Here is a 21346-nt window from a genome sequence, read left to right on the forward strand (position 1 = left end):
CACCGCAGACAGCCTCCAGCGAACCAGCGAACCAGCACAGAACGGTAAGACCAAAGTTTGCTTTCATTCCTCCTCGGAGGTTTAGTTGTAGAATGCGGTTGTGTAGTGGAGTCTCAGACACCCGTGGCGCTTCGCCCTCAGCAGCTCGAGGGATGAATGTGACGAACAGAGACAACACTCAATGTTTATATCTGAGGAAAAGTAGATTTTTGAACGTCTCACAACTTTATCACTTCAAATATGACTTTTAAACTCTAATGTTTACATTTGAAAACCGCCTGAAGAAAAAGGAAATGTGTTTTACCTTTCTATTCATATGATTACAATGTTGTTGTAATTATGACATGTATGTACAAAAGAACAATGACAACACTTTATTTTAGTTACATATCTTACATTTTGTTTTCTACAGTAGTAACTATAAATGAAGTGTAATTAAATGCAATTAACCCTAAACCAAATCAAAACCAACCTTAATAAACCCTATAGTAAGCACATGTGGTTAATTCATATTACCCAGTACTGAAATTACACTGTAACAAAGATAACTTACAAAATACACTTTATGGTTTCATTGTTACAGAGTAATTGTATATTGAAGCACTGTGTGATATTAATTAACTACATGCACTGGTTATGATGGTTTAGGGTTAGTTGCATGTAACTATGCATCATTTACTGTTATTACTATAGTAAGTATGTAACATATGTAACAAGGACACGGTAAAGTGTTACCGTTCAGTTCTCTTTTAACGTATTTAGTGGCATTAAATAAGAGACTGTTGTGGTAAGAAGATCAATCTCTGACAGTCAACTCAACCTTTGACTGAGAGTAGCATCAGTTGCCACACACTCTAAGCACTTCAAGATGTTCACTCACACACACAAACACACACACGCACGCACGCACCCACACACACACACACGCTCACACACACACTGCTGTTTTAGGTGAATCCTCAGTTCTTAGCCAGCTCGTCCATGTGTGCATCATGAACTCCCTCCAGAAACTGAATCCTCACAGCTGGGCTCCAGCTCTTGCTAATGCCCGCTTCTAGTAAAACAATGATAAAGGGGTGGCAGTAAGAGGACACTGAAAGAATGAGAGGGGAGGGGTAAGATGAGCCAGGGACCAGGCAGTCTTTAGCATTGCTCTACAATTTACTGACTTTGTCACTAGCCTCATGACTTTTCACAACACTTAAAAAATAAAATAAAAATAGAAGTTGTTTTTTGGATGGCTGCACAGTCCGGTCTCTACATCATATTGCTCGGTTGTCTGACAGAAATGATGTAAATAAGAACAGCTTTATTGAACTTTTGGATATGCCCTGGATTGAAATACAGTACATGAGCACAGAATAGAGGAGAAAACAAATGCAAATGGCTTTCTGAGCAGGTTTTAGTTACTGTCCAATAGTTGCGACAGCAGTATATTATTGTTTTTTTACCAATACATTGAAACCAAACAATCCTTCCATATCTGATATTAATAGCTAATAACTAATTGTTTTGTGAGTGTCTATGTGAGTATATATTTATATATTCAATATACTGTTTATATTTGCATGTTTTATATTATTTTAAAATATATATTACAAAAATTTGTTTTGGTTGTTTTTTAATATTAATAACCTGAAAGATGATTATGCAATGTCCCAATTTAGATTTTTAGGCAAACGTGTTGGTATCAGCCACTACTTTTAATAATTTGTTCGAATACAATTTTTACTATTAATTTTTTTTTTGCCTCAATAAACTCCGAATTACTTCTTATCAATAATTAGTAAAGTTGTTAAGTTCAGGTATTGAATGATTAAGTGATGTAGAATATGATCATGCAGAACAAAGCATTGATATGTGCTTTATAAGTGCTAATAAACAGACGATATCCCAGTAATATGCATTATAATACGCAGCAACAGTGACAATTGAACCCTAAACTAAAGTGGTACCATTTATCCTTAAATATAAATAGACATAGTCACTAATTATTTTGTTTCGTAGTAATTTAAATATAAAATGCATGATGACTCTGCTTTGATTTATCTGATCGCCACCCAGTCCGGTTGATTAAGCAACCTAATATTGCAATAGATGAGCGCTGTGTTGCTTCACCATCAGTTCCTACCCTTCTGCCATGCCCGGGTCGCCTCATGTCATTTATAAGTTTGAGTGGCAGGTTATTACTAATCCAGGTTAACCATACGCCTGGTGGAGGCTTGTCTGTTGAGTAAACAGTGTCTGATTGATTGAGGTCTGTGCCCTCTCGTGTGCTCATGTGTGTGTCTTGTCTGCAGGCCTCCATCTCTAAAGCTCCAGCTCGTAGAATGAGTTACTACTTGGATCCAGTTTCCTCTTGTCAAGCTCTTCAACCGCCTGACTGTCTGGGTGTAATGGTAAGACCCCACAACCTTACACTATAAATCACCCCAGTTTGGCCTGAGCTCCTCACCACACTAGCAATGTGTCCGAAGCAAGTGAACACACACCTCTGTTTGAAGGATTGCTTGACACAAACCCAGAATCTGTTCTCATGATAGTCAGTTCCAGTTAAACGAATTCTCCAGGATTTATGCCAAATCAACAGCATTTGTGGCATAATGTTGTACAATAAAAAGATCCCACTTGTCCCTCTTTTTCTTTAAAAAAGCACAAATCCTGGTTATAGTGATGTGCTTACAATGGAAGTGTAGTGAATGGGGCAATCCCTGAGCATTAGATACTTCAATATTATAGCCACAATTGTTTTCGCCACAGAATAAAAAAAGATCGAAAAGGTAACTGACTTTTTATCTTAGAATTGCATGATATAAAGTTGCAATTGCAGGTTTATATTTAACTGAGAGACTCTAAGCTGAGAAAGTAAGTCATAATTGTGATATATAAACTTACAATTGCGGTAAAAAACTCACAATTACGAGTTCATATAGAAAAAAGTAAACATTACGATAACAATTTTAAACACTGAAACTCAAAACAATTATAATTGAAATAGTTTTATAGCTAACATGTTAACTAATAACATGTTTTTGACACATTTAGATAAAGCATTAATTTCAGTCAAACTTTAACGGCTACACTTGTTAGTAATTAAGTTCATCACATGTGGACCTGTGTGTGTCATTTCCTCTGTTTCTGACGGTCATGGTGCGGTACTGTTTGCTCACTGTTTTGTTTGTGCTCATTGTTATCGCATTGCCTGAGTTTTCTTTATGTTAATAAATCGAGTTATATTTGAGTCTGCTTCGGCCAGCTTCTTCATCCCTGGGATAAAACATGACAGTTTTAACTAAAGCGTTAGAACATTTGTTTGGATAAAATCTAAGCATACATTAAATCACCTAATCACTGGCACCATTCACTAATTTTTACTGCCACAGTTTTTTGGTAATCAATTCCTCAAATGCTGTGAATTGAGCTTAAATGATTAGTGTTCATTAGTTGCTCGTTAATCGTCGACCTTCGTTCATCTTTGGAACACAAATTATGATATTTCTGATGAAATCCGAGAGCCCTCAGACCCCCTCCATAGACAGCAACGTCATTACCACTTTCAAGGCCCAGAAAGGTAGGAAAGACATCATTTAAATAGCCCAGATGACTACAGTGGTTCAACTTTAATGTTATGAAGCCACGAGGATATTTTTCTACTCTTCTGTGTCAGTCTTTGACGCCGTTCACTTTGTAAACACAGTGCAGCACTTCCGGGTTATATGTCAGAACGGCAGCAATCTATTGGTCGGCTCCTGTGTCAGCATCACACGTATGCGTCGTGGTGCTCATGTGAACAGTGAAAACAGCATAAAAATATCATAATATGTTCACAGATATTTAGGAAACAATGCTATAGCCAGCTATTCTACTTTGAAATGTGTGTTCTATGTCAGAATAGCTGTTATTTTTTGGTCTGTGCAATACTGCATGCTGCCAGTGTACCTTATACTATTTCAACACCCCAGGTTGCCAGTTGGTGTAAAACACAGCATATTGCAGCAATGGAAGCCAGCAAACAAACCAGGACAGAGATCGCAGATTCTACCCGACCTAAAAACATAAATCAATTCATTAACTTAGAGTGGGGCTTTTTAATTGTCAATTGCACTCGCTCCTGTTGCATGTCCTCAAGCTGGCAACCAGCAAAAGTGTTGAGTCAGAGGAGGTATATATTCCGATATGTAAAATGTGGACTGCAATACATATTTCAACCACTAGTCAATCCAACATACTGCACCTTTAACCACTTAAAGGTGTCATGAACAGGCTTTTTATATTTTTTTATACTGTTGTCTGAGACCAACTAATGACGTTCGTGTGGTTTTTCCATCCAAAAACATCATAGCTAATAAGTAATAGGCTATTTTCTACACTGGCTCTCTCCTAAACACTGGGTTATGATGGACGTGATGTAAACTGTCATAGAGAATAGCAGAACAAGAATGGAATATTACGAGATTGATCGGCCTGCCGGTCTTTGCAAGCCCTTGCCCATACGTGTCTGAGTCCAGCGCACTAAAGGAATGCTCTGTTAGACACGTACACATAAGCAAAACGATCTATAACAATGCAATACATAAAGTGTGTTGCACCATTCCTGTCGGATCCAAATTCAGCATCGACCGGAGATTAGTTTACAAACGATCCCGCAGTGAACTGAAGTGAACATGTCTTCCCCACGTGAGCTGGAACTTCATTAAAATATCATTGGGGGGGGGGGGGGGGGGGGGTCTCATGATGAGGGTGAGTAATTAATGACAGGAATTGTATTTTTGGTTTAACTAACCCTTCAGTGTGTATTGCATATCCCTTTAAATGTTAAGGTGTAATTTCAATCAAAAACCTCATTTAGAACTTCGTTATTTTATGTCACAAGAATAATATTCTAGCCCTGTTTCTTGCATGCATGGGTTTTAAATGAATTTACATGAGCAGGTACAAAAGCAGCAGAAAGGTGAATATCAAAGGTGTTAAATGAATGTGAACCCACGGGTGACAGCAAATCTGCCCCTGAACGCAGAACATTGTTTGGACAGAGAACACTGCATGCGACTCGGCAGCTGTGGGCTTCTCTCAGTGAGGACATTTAAATGAACACACAATACAAAAGGTGCAAAAAAGAATTAGAATGGGAATGCTTTAAGGGAAAAACATTTACCTCCTTTTAACCCCGATCCACCCCGTCTAGGGGTTAGTGGGGTCAAGGTAGTTTGTTGGGCGCTTGTAAAAAGGGAACATTTTAACAGTCCTGGCGAGGAGTCGGTCGGGGCATATTGGGATTCCACGCAGGTGATGCAGAATCAAAGGTGTCTAATAAAGATTCAAGGAGGACATTCAGCCATCAGTATGCACAGACAGGGCTGTTAGTCTTTGAGCCAGAAAGGGCTGCATGCTAATCCACACCCGACTCACCGTTCAACTAATCTGCTCAGGTTGGCCTCGTGGCTTTTGAAATTGAGACGCTTGTCTCCCTCTATGGTCAAAGGCTATGCGGAGGGGGCTTCCCTCCCAGCTCATTAATTTACATGCGCTGAAGAAGAAAAGACATTCTCTGATCTCAGTTCTCCTCTGAACATCCCCTCCACCCCTCTCTCTCGCTCATGAAGATGAGGGAACCTGAGGAAGTCAGACAGATACTGTTTGTGTCATTAGCACTACAGTCTAAAAGAACGAGATTGCCTGCTGTTATCATTTCTGCATAAGTATCTGTTGACACAACACACTTAATTTTTCTTGAGGGTCGTACAAGAGCATTCATTATAAAAATCCACTTCACCACGAAATCCGCTCTTCCATTCAGACGTGCCGCATTTGCATTCAGGTTCTCTGGGTTGCAAAGCACATTGTAAAAAATGTGTTTCCTCTGATTGTGTAGTGTTTCCACAAAGTGTGCAAAAATCAATCAATCAATCAATCAATCAATCAATCAATCAATCAATCAATCAATCAATCAATCAATCAATCAATCAATCAATCAATCAATCAATCAATCAATCAATCAATCAATCAATCAATCAATCAATCAATCAATCAAATCATAAAACAAAAAATAAATAAAATACTCTGTCAATGCTGCAACAGCACTACTGCCTCTACAGTGCAAAACTGATGCCAAGCAGAGAAGTCTTACAATGTCGATTTTCAAATTATTCTTATAAACTGGTTGTTCTTATTAGTGTGCAAAAAAAAAGAAAAACTAAAAAAAAAATCTAACCCAGTTTCTGAATCAGATCTCGATGAAGTCTTTGAAATCTTAATGTTCAAAATGTTGAAAAATTATATTTTTTAAATAAAAATTACCCACATTCAAGTGTTAATAAAAAGCTAGAAAATGAAGCTAGAATATATATATATATATATATATATACACCGATCAGGCATAACATTATGACCACTGAAAGATGAAGTGAATAATACTTGATTAGCTCTTCATCACGGCACCTGTTGGATGTATTAGGCCGCATTTTGTCCTCAAATTTGATGTGTTAGAAGCAGGAAAAAAAAGACTGTGTGGTCCGATTAAAAAGACAAGCTACTGGAGTTCAAATTGCTCAAGAAGTTAATGCTGGTTTACGGGGCTGCATAGCCACAGACCAGTCAGTGTGTCAATGCTGACCCCTGACCCCGCCGAAAGCACCAACAGTGGCACGTGAGCATCAGAACTGGACCACGGAGCAATGGAAGATGATGGTCTGGTCTGATGAATCCTGTTTTCTTTTATATCACTGGGGTGGCCGGGTGCGTGTTCGTTGCTTACCTGCGGAACACATGGCCCCAGGATGCACTATGGGAAGAAGGCGAGCCGGTGGAGGCAGTGTGATGCTTTGGGCAATGTTCTTCTAGAAAAGCCTTGGGTCCTGCCATCCATGCGGATGTTACTTTGAAACGCTCCACCTACCTAAGCAGACCATGTACACCCTTTCATGAAAAAGGTATTCCCTGGTGGCTGTGGCTTCTTTCAGTAGGATAATGTGCCTGCAACAAAGCAAAAATGGTTCATATTTGAGGAGCACAACAACGAGTTTGAGGTGTTGACTTGAACGAGCATCTGTGGGATGTGCTGAACAAATAAGTACAATCCATGGAGGCCCCACCTCACAACTTTCAGGACTTAAATTATCTGCTGCTAACATCTTGGTGCCAGATACCACAGCACATCTTCAGGGATCTAGTGGAGTCCATGCCTCGAGGGGTCAGCAAAAGGGGGACCAACACAATATTACGAAGATGGTCATAATGTTATGATCGGTGTATATATTAAGTAATCATGTTCATTTCAAATACTTATATCACTGACAACAGTAGTCCGGCCAGGATTTTGTTGTTGCACCCCTCAACTGATGTTGATGTTGACATGTTGTGTTTCGGCCTAAAGCTCCGCCCTCCACCTATCGACCAATCACAAAGTTTGGGCATCCAGGTTGCCAGATCTGCTCTAAGTTAGCGCAGCTACAGATCTACAAACGTTCCTGCTGATCCTGCAGCCAATCGGGCAACCTCGAGTCAGGGGGAGGGGGAGTGACGATAGTGAGTGCAGAACAAGTATTGGCCACAATCTTACACACGCTTCCTTTAAATAATCTGAATTGGAATCAAATTCGGCATTATCTTGGCTCCCTGATTTAGCCATGTCAATGGGGTCGGGGTGGCACTGCCCTGTGTATCGGATGGGACTCTCCTGCTCCCCATAAATCCTACTGCCGTCCTCCCCATTTCCTCCATCTCTCCCTCATCCCTCATCTCTATCTCCCTCCGCTCTCGACTTCTCGTCTCCACTCCCCATGACTCCAGCCATGGACTTTCAGACAGCCTACCCATGATCCCCTCCAGCCCCCCGCCAATTCTCCAACGACCACAGCTCCATAAAGCTGCTGCCGGGTCTTGGCTGATAACCACAGTCTTGCCTCAACCGCAGGCTTTATCAGATGGGCAGTCAGTCAAGCGGCGGACAGCACTGGAGACGGACAGAAGCTCAGAGACCAGCGGCTTCTGTCACCTCACACACTCCAGTTGACAAGCTTTAACAGTGGACATACTTTATCTTTCTTTTTGTCTTTACCTTTCTCAACATGCATGGCCTTTTCTTATGCATCCTTAATGTTTGCAGATTTAGAAATAGTTCACGTGAAAATTTAAATTATGTGGATTTATTTTAAAGGGTACATAACAGACACAGTTTCTGCCAGTCTCATGTTGATCTTGAGTATCTATAGAGTAGTGTTGATCCTTCATATCTCTGATGATTCTTTATTATATTTATAAAAGACAGATAAACTGTACCGATTCTTTCTGAAAACAGTCGTGGAGGCATGCAGTGGGCGGAGCTAAAGAGAGATTTACACACACACACGCACGCACACGCACACGCACACCTTTGTGTTGTCATGTTTTATGGGGACTTTCCATAGGCGTAATGGTTTTTATGATGTACAAACTGTATTTTCTATCCCCTTACACTGCCCCTGCCCCTAAACCTACCCATCACAGGAAGATGTTTTCCTCATAGGGACCAAAAAATGTCCCCACGAGGACAAGGATTTCAGATATTGCCATCTTTGTGTAATCATGTTCATTTCAAATACTTATATCACTGACAACAGTAGTCCGGCCAGGATATTATAAAGTTGTTGTTGCCGCCCTCAACTGATGTTGATGTTGACATGTTGTGTTTTGGCCTGAAGCTCCGCCCTCCACCTATCGACCAATCACAAAGTCAGTAGTGTTTGGGCATCCGGGTTGCCAGATCTGCTCTAAGTTAGCGCAGCTACAGATCTACAAACGTTCCTGCTGATCCTGCAGCCAATCTGGCAACCTCGAGTCAGGGGGAGGGGGAGTGACGATAGTGATTGCAGAACAAGTATTGGCCACAATCTTACACACGCTTCCTTTAAATAATCTGAATTGGAATCAATTACGTTGATTCCAACCTACGTTATGGGGACATTTTGTCCCCATAATGTAGGGTTATATAAACGTAAATCATTTTTAAAAAAATTGATACAAAATTCTGGCAGTGGCTAAAAATAAAAATAAAAATGGTGGGTAAAGAGTTAAAAGAACAAAATTATTAAAAAATATGTCTTACATTTTGGTCTAGCGCATGACTTAAGATGATTCAGTCAGTTTATGGTGCAATAAGTCATGGAGTATTTGTTATAAGGGGCTTTTTTTTTAATTAAAATGAGGTTTAAAATTAGATTAAAATGAGATTTATAAATTACCCAAAAGCTGAATAAATAAGCTTTTCATTAATATATGGTTTGTAAGGACAATATTTGGCTGAGATACAACTATTTAAATATCTGGAATCTAATGGTTCAAAAAAATCTAAATATTGAGAAAATCGCCTTTAAAATTGTCCAAATGAAGTCCATAGCAATGAATATTACTACTACTAATACTACTACTACTACTAATATATTTTTAATATGTTTACTGTAATTTACAAAATATCTTCATGGAATATGATCTTAATATCCTAATGATTTTTGGCATAAAAGGAAAATGTATAATTTTGGCCTATACAATATTGTTGGCTGAATTGAATGAATTACTAATTTAAACAGATTTTAACTTGAGTGTAATTTATAATGTCTGCTATGCTATAAGCTATGTTAGTAATACATGAGCTTTACAAACCGACTGTTGTCCCTTTAATTTTGCAGATGCTCTAAATGAACTACATGGCACCTGTGGCAGGACACACATCAAATTATTATTTGCTCCACAACCAGTCACGCTGAACACTTTGGTCTTGATAAATCATATCAAAGAAAGCTTGCAGCTTCGTTGGAATGGAAGCCTCTCTTTTTTTGCAGGCAGATAACATTTCAGACAGATAAATCTAGAGCAAACGTACGCGCTTGCCCTGCATTAATGCTGATTTATTCACCGCAAAGATGCTTTAGATATGCTGATACCAGTTAACCTGTTCCTGTACCCAACAGTTCACAACATGAACCAAAACCCCACCGAAAAGGGGACATCACTTTGAGTCATGCATGCGGCTGCAGATTGCATCTGGTTTCTAAAGCAGAGCGAACAAGAATGCACAATAGTCTGAAGGTCCGTTATACTTCGGTCACAGAAACCGCATTGTTTCGTTAATCTTAAACATTCTTTTCAAGAAGTTAACTGAGACTGTCAACAACCCAAGGACAATGAGTATTTACTGTACACTCACAATTACATGTGATGGCATGTGCTTTGGGCCAAAGGAAGTTGATTTGCCTATTTCAATGGACCTTTATCTGCTACAAATAGTTTTGTATGCGGTATTTCCCCTTCGAATAAGCCGTAGAAAACATCCCGCAGATGAATAACAGTGTGTGATCAGGTGACCTCTGGAGGATTTTGGAGATTTCTGAGTGTTTAATACATTTAGAGCATGAATCAACAATGCTTCTGAATGTTTACTGGCTTTTTATTAAAGGAAAGAGTGGATCCTTGAGCCGGCTTTCTTTCAGTAAAACAGAAAACATTGTTGGATTTTTTTATAATTATGTTATAAATAATCAGTCATTTGTTCTGTTTTGAGTAAATCATGAGAAATCAAACTTTTCTCTGAGATAAAGGAGCTTGATGTAGTATGAAAACATACAGCATGTATCAATATTTACAGTGACTTTTTTATGCATCACATTTTAGCACTGAGTGTTACACACACATAACCTGCTGTTGAAGAATAGAACATCTGAACGTGACAGAAAACTTTAAAGCAAACATTTACATATGTGAATGTTTCTTAGAAAAGAAAAGCACTTCACTAACATCATAAGAGGACTTCAGAAAAACACACACAAAAAACACACACAATGGTATGACCCCAATAAGGAACCGGTTGACTCAGCAAAGTTCTCTAGTAGAGTGTGTCTTTTTCGACCGTCTGACTTCCCCTTCTCCTGGCCTGACGTCAGAGTCCCACCGAGATCAAAAGAATGGAAATGCTTCTCAAGCGCTTTGCTTCAGCAGAAACTCAATCTGCCCCAGGCCACACAGGGAATTTTATATGTAAAAATCTTTGCTGATCGCCGGTGGCAAGCGGTCACGAATGAAACCCCTTGAAAGATGAGAGCTTTGACACAAAAAATAGTTAAATGTATATTTCAGTCACTATTCTGTGCTTAAAGTGCTGCAAAACGGCACAATTAACCAACCATCTCTGTGCCTTTCCCAAGGAAAATCAGCATGGCAGCTTTACTGTTTGTCCAGGAGTTATTGCGACGTCTGCAGTAGTTTGTGCTTGTCTTGTTTCTGTAGAGGGCGAGTGGCGGGATGGCAGTTTCTCTGCTTCCACATATGCAGGCCCCTGCTGTGTGCCACCCACAGAGCCCAGCTCCACCCAGAGCCCTGTATGCCCACCACATCACCCTGCAGGAGGTGCCCAATGGACCTGAGTACAGCCCTAACGGTAAGACATCCGCAGCTGTGGGTGTGTGTGTGGGGGGGTACACGGGTGTGTGTGTGTGTGTGTGTGTGTGTGTGTGTGTGCGTGTTTTGGAATGAGTGTATTGGGAGTGTTTGCAGGATATAAAGGGGAAGGGCAAGTTTTTTGTTATATTTTCTGAATTATTAGTAAATGATGTTTGGACAATCATTATTGGGCAATCTTTACATTATTTTATACAATTTACCTTTGGATTATGAACATATATTATTGTTTTAAATTATCTACATCAATAATGTTCATTATACATAATGCATTACATACAGTAGAGCACATTTCATACCCAATGGGTAAAAAGTGCTTTACATAGAAATTAATTAAAATAGTAGTAACATATACATGAGAAAACATAATACCATATGTATGAATTAAAAATTGGCCTGAATGGCAAAAAAAAAATGGCCTGATACACAATAGCTATAAAAATAAAACATTATTCAGTTTACAGTCTACATACAACCTGGTCTCACAGAACCCTTAATCAACACGAAATCAACACGGACCCTTAACTCAAAAATCACCCCACAGGTAGTCGGGGGGGCAGTCGTGGCCTAATGGTTAGAGAGTCGGACTTGTAATCTGAAGGTTGCGGGTTTGAGTCTCAGGATCCAGCTCAATACCACAACTGAGGTGAGACCCTTGAAGACACTGAACCTGACGTCTTCAGAGCAACCTGATCTCACAGATTTCCGTAAAATCAACACGGACCCTTAACTCAAAAATCTGTGGTATTTTCACGGAATCGCCAAAAATTCTGTGATGGGTTCACAGAAGTGATGCCGATGTAAGTCAGTGATAGGCAGCATCCGTGATCCACACACGGATTCCCTGTTCCAACACCTTATATTCGTCATTTGATTCAGTCAGCATCATTTATTTACATTTATTTTCTTTTTATTCAGACACGTTTTGAACATGTAACTCCATCCCTTCCCTAAACCTACCCATTTGTGTATTATAAAAAAATATAATAGGCAGATACACAGATACTGCAGGCACAATTTATTCAGAAACTACAAATATCCCAAGTGTTCCGAGGCCAAACGATTGATTTGTGTGAAGAAAATCCCCAAAAGCGATCAGTAACATCGAGTCCATCCGGCGAATATTAATACATTTCAAATATTGCCACCGGAAGAAGCGTAACGCCAGCTTTCATGTGTCTCGTGACCAATTGCGTCATTACGTCAGCTTTGATTGTAAAATGCCATTGGCTCTCGTGTGTCTCGAGACCAATCGCGTCATCATGCTGTCATCTGTATCATTCGAATCATGAGAAATATGAACGAGAGCGTGAGTGGAGCGCGATCATCATTTCAACGATTAAAACATTAAAATAAACTACATGAAGATATCGTATGACTTCAGAAGACTTGGAATGCAACATGAGTTAATACTTCTATACTGTTTTGGTCTGTTTTTGCAATAAATAACTGTGACTGTACAGTCCCTGACAAAAGTCTTGTCACTTGTGTACAAATTGACCTAAAGTGCCGCTGAAATATATTTCTAATCAAGATTTTTTTTTTACAAGAAATGGCTCATTTTAATCCCACCAGCTTTTGTGATAATGTTTCAGTGAAAAACTAAACTTTCAAAAAGTATTCTAATATTCACAGCTTGGTAAAGCCCATTGAGTCAATTTTTGCAAAGACATAAGTGTTGTCACCTTGTCATATGAGCTTCACCTGTGACTAATAATGGATCAATTAGGTCTCAAGTGTGTATAAAAAGAACCCCAGTACACTAGACCTTCACATCAACTGCAACTAGACGTCTGCAAACATGCCTAAGATTCACCCTGAGACTAAAGTTTTGATTATTAAGAGGCTGAAGACCAGATCCACTGCTGATGTGGCAGACACCTTCAATGTGTCTCAGCGTCAAGTACAGAGGATAAAAAAAAGATTTGAAGAGACTGGAGACGTTTTTGACAAGCCCAGGTCAGGCAGACCCCGCAAGACAACTGCTCGAGAGGACCGTTTGTTAGCTCGAAAATCCAAGGCCAGCCCATTTTCCACTGCAGCAGAGCTCCACGAGACCTGGTCACCTGAAGTCCCTGTGTCAACCAGAACAGTTTGTCAGATTCTGTCTCGAAATGGCCTCCATGGTCGAATCAGTGCCCAGAAGCCAGCACTAAACAAAAGACAATTGAAAAACCGTGTGGCGTTTGCCAAGGCCCACAGCCTGCTAAAAGGATGGACGCTGGAAAAGTGGCAGAAGGTGGATTTTTCAGATTAATCTTCTGTTGAATTACACCACAGTCGCCGCAAATATTGCAGGAGACCTACTGGTGCCCGAATGGATCCGAGATTCACCCAGAAAACAGTGAAGTTTGGTGGAGGAAAAATCATGGTCTGGGGTTACATCCAGTATGGGGGTGTGCGAGAGATCTGCAGGGTGGAAGGCAACATCAATAGTCTAAAATACCAAGAAATCTTAGCTACCTCTTATTCCCAACCATAAAAGAGGCCAAATTCTGCAGCAGGACGGTGCTCCATCGCATACTTCCATCTCCACATCAAAGTTCCTCAAGGCGAAGAAGATCAAGATGCTCCAGGATTGGCCAGCCCAGTCACCAGACATGAACATCATTGAGCATATGTGGGGTAGGATGAAAGAGGACGCATGGAAGACGAAACCAAAGAATATTGATGAACTCTGGGAGGCATGCAAGACTGCTTTCTTAGCTATTCCTGATGACTTCATCAATAAATTGTATGAATCCTTGCCAAACCACATGGATGCAGTCCTTCAAGCTCATGGAAGTCATACAAGATATTAAATTTGGATCTCACAGCACCACAACTTAATTTGCTGACATATTTTTGTATTTGCTGTAAATTTGTTCAATTTCTGTATAGGCGACAAAACTTTTGTCTTGCCAAAATTTGACCTTTCTGTCTTGATTAAATGATAAATATTTTTCTGTGAAAATTATTTATTTCAGTGCATTAAACATCATTTGGGAGGGTTTTAGCTTTTCATATGAGCTATTTCTAACACCAATGAATTAATTAAAAGTCAGGTTAATATCAGGTATTTCTAGAAAATAGATAAGCGACAAGACTTTTGTCAGGCACTGTACATTTATTTGCCTGTTGTGTGTTTTATATTGTTGACAGTGGGTAGGTTTAGGGTGGGGGTGGAGTTAGTTGCTCCGAAATATAAAAATAGGCTATAAATATTCATAAAATTAAAGTCTACTTTTACAAATGCAAATAATTAAATGTGTGTTGTCCGTGTGTGGCCCTTAGATGCTGCCTGTCATCGAATTTTTCGGCGATTATTGTAATTTATATACATAACAATAATTCATTTGTTTAAACAATTATTTTCATTCATTTATATATAAATTAGGATAGAATATATTTATTATTATTATTATTATTATTATTATTATTATTATTATTATTATTATTATTATTATTATTATTGGATTATTTTATCTTATTCTGATATTATTTACTTGCTCTACTTTCAAAATTACAAATTGGTCCAGGCAATTCCTGATCGCTGCAATCATTCCACCCAACACTTCAACTCATTGAAAATCCTGTTTCACACTAGAAATGTCACATTTGAGAAGTAAAATGTGAGCGAGTAGTTTCACATTGATTCTAAAGTACAGGGATACTGCACGGCTCAGAATGAGGTCAATACACTCCTGACACAATGTAAATTCGACGACTGTTTGGTGTAAAACAGATCTTTGTGTGTGCAACTATGCGACGTGCATGTGCGCGCAAACACACACTTCAGTTTTTGAGGAGGAGGAAACTGTGAGGCATCTGGTAAAATCATCTCTTTGGGGGTCAATGTCCCTGTCATCCCCCAGAGAACAATGTTTTCTCTGCCACACTCAGTGTGTGTGTGAGTGTGTGTGTGTGACGTTAGATGGGGGAGGTGACTGCATGCTCAGGATTTTTTTGCCCTGGACATTTTTTTAATGTTTATTCAAAATGAGTACATTCCTCGCAGTTTGATATCAGCCTCCCTGCTTTTCAAAAATGCTGGAAAAAGTGGCGACATGCGCCATCTGTATGTGTAGATGTGTGTGTGTGTGTGTGTGTGTGTGTGTGGGTGGACACAGCAGTGGCACCAACTATCAGTTGACACCTCCCCAAACGGGACACAAGGCCACAAGGGTACAAGGGCGCGAGGGCTCAGCAGCGGCCGTCCTTTTCCCAAGCCTCGGGCCCCTTGGGGAGCAGGAGGGGGATCAGACCGGGTCGGGTTTGATGGGATTTGCTGATGTTTGTTGCTGAAGACGCTCACTATAAGCCTCCAGCTTCGCCTGAGTATGTTGCACCATCATAAACAATGTGAACTGGAAAGAAACGACCTCTTGAACTTTTCCTCGGAGGTGATGCATGTGCTGGCCGAGCTCTGCGAACGTTCTGATGTTTGGTGTTTTATTTAATCCGATGGGCCGTGTGTTTAGAGAGTTTTTAGGAGTCTAAAACATGCCAGCAGAGTCCAGAGAGGTTGTTTCTCGGTTGTTTCTTTAGTCACGAGTGATGCACAGTTTAGTCAAGTCTAAACCAGCGAACGAGCTCGCCTGTGTGAGACGGTAACCTCAAAACACACTCTTGAACTGCCATCCAAGCCACCGCATGCAAAAACCGTTGGACTGCTACAGCTGTAAGTCAGACTGAAACGGGCCGCCCTCCTGTCACCCTCACACTCTTGTCTGGAGCAGTTACTCTGACGTTTTACCTTATACTTTCATCTAGTGTCATCAGATATTCATGAAAACAGTAGGAATAATGCAAACCTTTTTTTCTCTCTCTCTTTTTGTTTAATTTTTAATACACCTTCTGTTGGACCATTAAAAAAAAGTTTAAAAACAAGACACAACAGATTAATGAGAAATGACATTGAAGTTTAGCAGAAATGCTTGTCAGTACATTTGGCAGTATATTTTAACCATATTTTAAGTAGTTAAGGCATTGCATATGAAGATGTCCTGAAGTCCTACTTAAGAGGGTTTAAAAAGCACTCTATTAATTGCATTTAATATAACATTCTCATTCAGTTGAAAATAACATGACATCAAGTGTCTGAAAACATTACATTCAGTTTGCACTTAAAGTTTTAGCTCACCCAAAAATGAAAATGATGTCAACACTCACCCTAATGTTGTTCCAAACCTGTCTTCAAAACACAAACAAAGATATATTTGAAAGAAATCGGCACAAGGCTCGACGCAAGTGTTTTCTGCTAGTTTTAGCCCAACGCAGTTCTCATTTTCACATCCAGCCCCAATGTTGTGGCTCATATGTTCACCCAGGTGTTCAGGAGCATTGCTATTTTGAAGAACTGAAAGGGTATTTTTTGTGTTATTTAAAGGCTGTGTTAGTAATATGCCCCTATAGACGGGTGCACATCATGCATACAATCTGCTTATTACACACACAGGGATGCGCAGCAGCACGCAGACATGCCAACTATTAAAAATAAAAGGATTCCTATCTGGAGAAGCGTTCAGTCTCTCTGCTCGCCAATATTATAATTCTCGCCATGTTAAATAGCGAATCTGTCATGTTGCGAACACAACAGGCTTATAAAGAGAATTGGAGATTGGAGATAAGACTCTGATTGGTTTATTGCACTTAAAGCACCCCCATGACTCATTTAAGGTGCCCTAATGAAACATTGAATTAACCTTGCCATAGTGAAATAATAAGAGTTCAGTACATGGACATCACATACTGTGAGTCTCAAACACCATTGCCTCCTCCTTCTTATGTAAATCTCGGGAATCAAAAACTCAACAGAAAAAAAAGTGCTTCTCAACATAAACCCAACCGTGACGCAAGCGTTGGGGATCATTAATATGCACGCCCCCAACATTTGCATCCTTCCAAACAAGCTGAATCTACTGATGCTAAACAGACACTCGAAGATAGCAAACACGGCTCTCATGACACATGGTTGAGGTTTATTATAATCGGATACCACAACAAATCGTTCGTTTGTTTGGCCCATTTCAAGCAAGCTTCGCTCCGCGTCTTAAACTGAAGAAAGGGGCAATTACAACTGTATTCCTGCAAGCAGTGAGTCATTTATCCACTTATTGACTGTTTAAACTATTTCTGATTAAATTGAAAGTTTCTTAGGGAGACAGCATTGTCTAGATGACGCAAGATGCTTACAGTAAAAATAAGAAACTCCAAGTACCATACAAAACTAAATAATGTGTCTAATGACAAAGGGTAATATTATTTTGTATTACAAAATACAACCGTAGATACGTTACTTACATCACGTTCACTCGATCCTTCTAGCAAACGTCACCTTATCCACCATATAAGTTAAAACGATAGTCAATGGAGATTGATAAAATAGAGCTTACTTGTTTATTGGTGTTTCAAGATCACCTGTGCGAGAGAGAGAGAGAGAGAGAGAGAGAGAGAGAGAGAGAGAGAGAGAGAGAGAGAGAGAGAGAGAGAGAGAGAGAGAGAGTGCATACGGTTGCCAGATTGGACATTTTTAGGTAAAACACCGCATAGTTTTCACAGAAAAGCTCTGTTTGGGGGATTTAATGACTGAAATCTGGCAACCGCACGAACGCGAGCTCTCTCTCGTGTGCGCATGATCTGAAAACATCAATAAACAAGTAAGCTGCATTTTATCAGTCTCCATTTGAGATGTTCTGCTTAAAGTGTCATTCAGTCGGTCTGTGTTCTGTCAGGGTGGTCAGTACTCACGAGCCGTTTTTACTGAACTGCTGTGAGCTGCTGAAATAAGCCAATCAGAGCAGAGCTCAACATTAATATTCATGACCCTTCCAAATAAGGCAAAAACAGAGCATTACATCCTAGGGACAATTTATAGAGTTGTAAATGGATCTGTAAAACTGTATCTGGACAATTCTTTCCCTTAAATAAGCCACATACTCTCTATGTAGATATCAGTGAACAATTTAACATATTGTTTTAACTCATTCTAGGGAGTCTCATTCACCTTTAAGAGACTATAGAGACAACCATTTTCCCTTACGAAATATAACCTTGGTTTTATTAAATAAAAGTGCAGTAACCATGTATTTTTGGCTGATTAATTACCATTTGTATTAGCACAATTTTACCACAAATACCAGGGTTAAACTATGGTTAGGGTAGCAAAACCATGGTTAATTTGGGGTTACCATGGTTTAACTACAATAACCATATTCTTTTGGTTTAATTTGTAGTAAAACCATGGTTAATTTTGGTGGGACCATGCGCCGGGCACGCTAGCCATTTTGTTATTTTACTCAACTAGCAAAAGTGGATTCAGACACACCCTAATGCACCTGCGTCATGTGCTTCAGACCACTAGCTCGGATCGTTAAAATAGGGCCTTAATGGTTTGAGAAAGAAATCGTATAAGAAATCCATAAGTTATACATCAAAAAACGATGGTAAAACAAACAGAGGAGGTAAACAGCTTTACCAAACGACAGTAAACACTACATCAACACTAATCTTGGCTAACAGGATGGCGGAGGCAAAGCTTTGCCCTTTGTTTACATCATAGCAACAACATAAAACGTAATAAATGTAAATGTTTGATAACTAAATTAAAATCAAGAAGCATCTGAGATTTGGATGTCCATTGATTTTCACTGATCATTTGCTAGAAGTTTAGCATTAAGCATTAAGCATCTCACATAAGCCATAGGGAACGAATGGCTGTGGTCATGCACGCTAGAACAAATTTGGTGCATGACGTTATGATGTTAAGCATTACCTAAAAGCTGACAGACCGTTTTTTCTTTTGCTTTATTTTTTCTTTTCTTTTTTTACTTTTCCCGGATTACATCTGTTTTCCCATCATTTCCACGACAGCAAATATCATTCCGAAAGAAGTGACCAAATGCTGTTCCTGATGTAATTTCTAAATGACCCCCCCCCCCCCCCCCCCCCCCAAAAAAAAAAAAAAAAAAAAACGGACTAAAATTCTACATGATTTGGCTTTCCAGATGTAATGTTTTCCTTCTTTTTTTTCTTCAGTGTGTGTTCCAATCACTTGTACTGACTTATGATGTTTAATGAATCAGTGCCATATTGTTGCATATGAAGGTGGAATTTATTGCATGATTATTGGAGCAGCAGGCCAGCCTCTGGTTTCCAGGTGTGCCGTGAAACGTGCCGCGCGACACACATAGACAAGCACAGACGCCCACATGTTTTCAGACAGCTTGAGCGTAGCTGTACTTGTCCTGCATCTGTAGGCTGAAGGCGCAGGTGCCGGCAGTTAAACCAGAGGCAAGCTGTAAACGGCTTTTGAGCACTACACATATGGGACCTGAGAAAGCTTTTGAGAAAGTGTCAGTTTACTGTTGCACCTCAAGTCCATCAAGAAGTTGTTATTTGTGTGCAATATTTTGTGCATGAATAGACTGTACTCTTATTTTTAGTATGCAAGCAAGAATGGAACAAATAGAGTAGACTCTTGCTCTCTAGAGACCAGTGTGTGTGTCTAAAGATAAGCTATGCAACCATTATGTAATAACAGTTTATTTCGATGTTCCACTTTAGACATTCTACTACAGTAACTACAAGTAACTTTGCAACTTTGTAAACTCATTAGAATACAGTGTCTACTTAATATCTGCTAACACTTTAATTATTGTTGGTGCTCCTCAACAGATATTCTACCTGCTATTAGGTACTTTGCAACTACATGTCAACTTACTAACCTGAACCCTAACCTAACAGTCTACTAATGCTCTAGATATGAATATGTACTTTTACTATTGTATGTTAAACTATTATGTGTACTTGCATATTATATAATATTAATATATGAATGAGAGTTTTAAAAACTGCACTGTAATAATCCCACACAGGAGGGGATGTTCTCGCAACCTTGGGCAACGTTCTCTAAAAGTTCTCTAAAAGTGAGGAAAATCCCAAACCTTTATAGAACATTAGGCACGTTTGTAAAACATTCTCTGTTGGTAATGAAAGTTTCTTATATGACTTTAGAGGGGCATTCCATTATTATGCGTTATTCTATGGTCACACAGCAACATTATTAAGAGGACATTTGGGACGTTAACAACGATCCCACATGGCCCTTTGTTGGTCATATAATAACATTCTTTAAATTTCTTTAAATAAAATATGGTCCACTAAATGTTCTGAAAACGTCCTTTAAAGAACTCCACATCATGACCGTCTCTGAACGTTCTGGGGATTTCAAATTTCCAAATAAAATATGGTATCCTAAACGTTCCAGAAACGTCCTGAATGTAAAAGTCCGCCAAATAACGTCCCCCGACCCTTTACGTTCCGACAGACTTGGAACATTACTATGTGACGTCCTTGACACCATCGGGGACCTTCTGAGAATGGAAAATGTCTAGCGAAAAATGTCAACGGTAAAGTTTACTTTAAAGTACATTTTAAATCATTATGTTTTACTAATCTCTTGTCACGCTTTAAAGAAGTACACTTATTTTGCTGTTCTGACTAACATACTAAAGCACGTAAAATAATTGAATATAATTTAACTGCAGTGTTTTATTTGATGATGCATTTAAAGTTAATATATTTCATCATTGCAAATGTGATTACGAATATATTTAAATACGACATGCAAGTTTCAATAGTAATGGCATTAAATTATATTTTAGTTTCCCATAAATGCTTGTCAGAGTATTCAGCAGTACACTTTAACAATAATTCAGAGACTATATAAATACATATGCGATTACATAAAGATGTACTTATGCAGGCCTTAAACTAAGAACTAAATATGAATGATCCCGACTGTTATGTCACAGTTGGTGTTATGTTGGGATTCACCGTTTTTCAACAGTCTTTTTCACGCTTTACAAAAAAAATTTCTCAAGATTTACATATGAGGAGGAAACAATTTTATTTTACTAATTAATTTAGAGTATGCTAA

General features: G+C 39.2%; 1 protein-coding gene across 4 annotated transcripts in view; it reads left to right on the forward strand.

Annotated features, from left to right (window-relative positions):
• ets1 (v-ets avian erythroblastosis virus E26 oncogene homolog 1) overlaps positions 1-21346 on the forward strand; it is a 57804-nt gene that overhangs the window by 100 nt on the left and 36358 nt on the right. For all 4 annotated transcript variants that reach the window (XM_067419142.1, XM_067419143.1, XM_067419144.1 and 1 more), the window contains exons 1-3: positions 1-44; positions 2301-2399; positions 11257-11407. The exon at positions 1-44 is cut by the window's left edge and continues 100 nt beyond it. In XM_067419142.1, the coding sequence (XP_067275243.1) occupies positions 2331-2399; positions 11257-11407 (220 nt within the window). In that variant the 5' untranslated portion in view covers positions 1-44; positions 2301-2330. The remainder of the gene's footprint in view (positions 45-2300; positions 2400-11256; positions 11408-21346) is intronic.

Source organism: Pseudorasbora parva, chromosome 16, assembly GCF_024679245.1.
Source record: "Pseudorasbora parva isolate DD20220531a chromosome 16, ASM2467924v1, whole genome shotgun sequence".
Taxonomy (NCBI): Eukaryota; Metazoa; Chordata; class Actinopteri; order Cypriniformes; family Gobionidae; genus Pseudorasbora; species Pseudorasbora parva.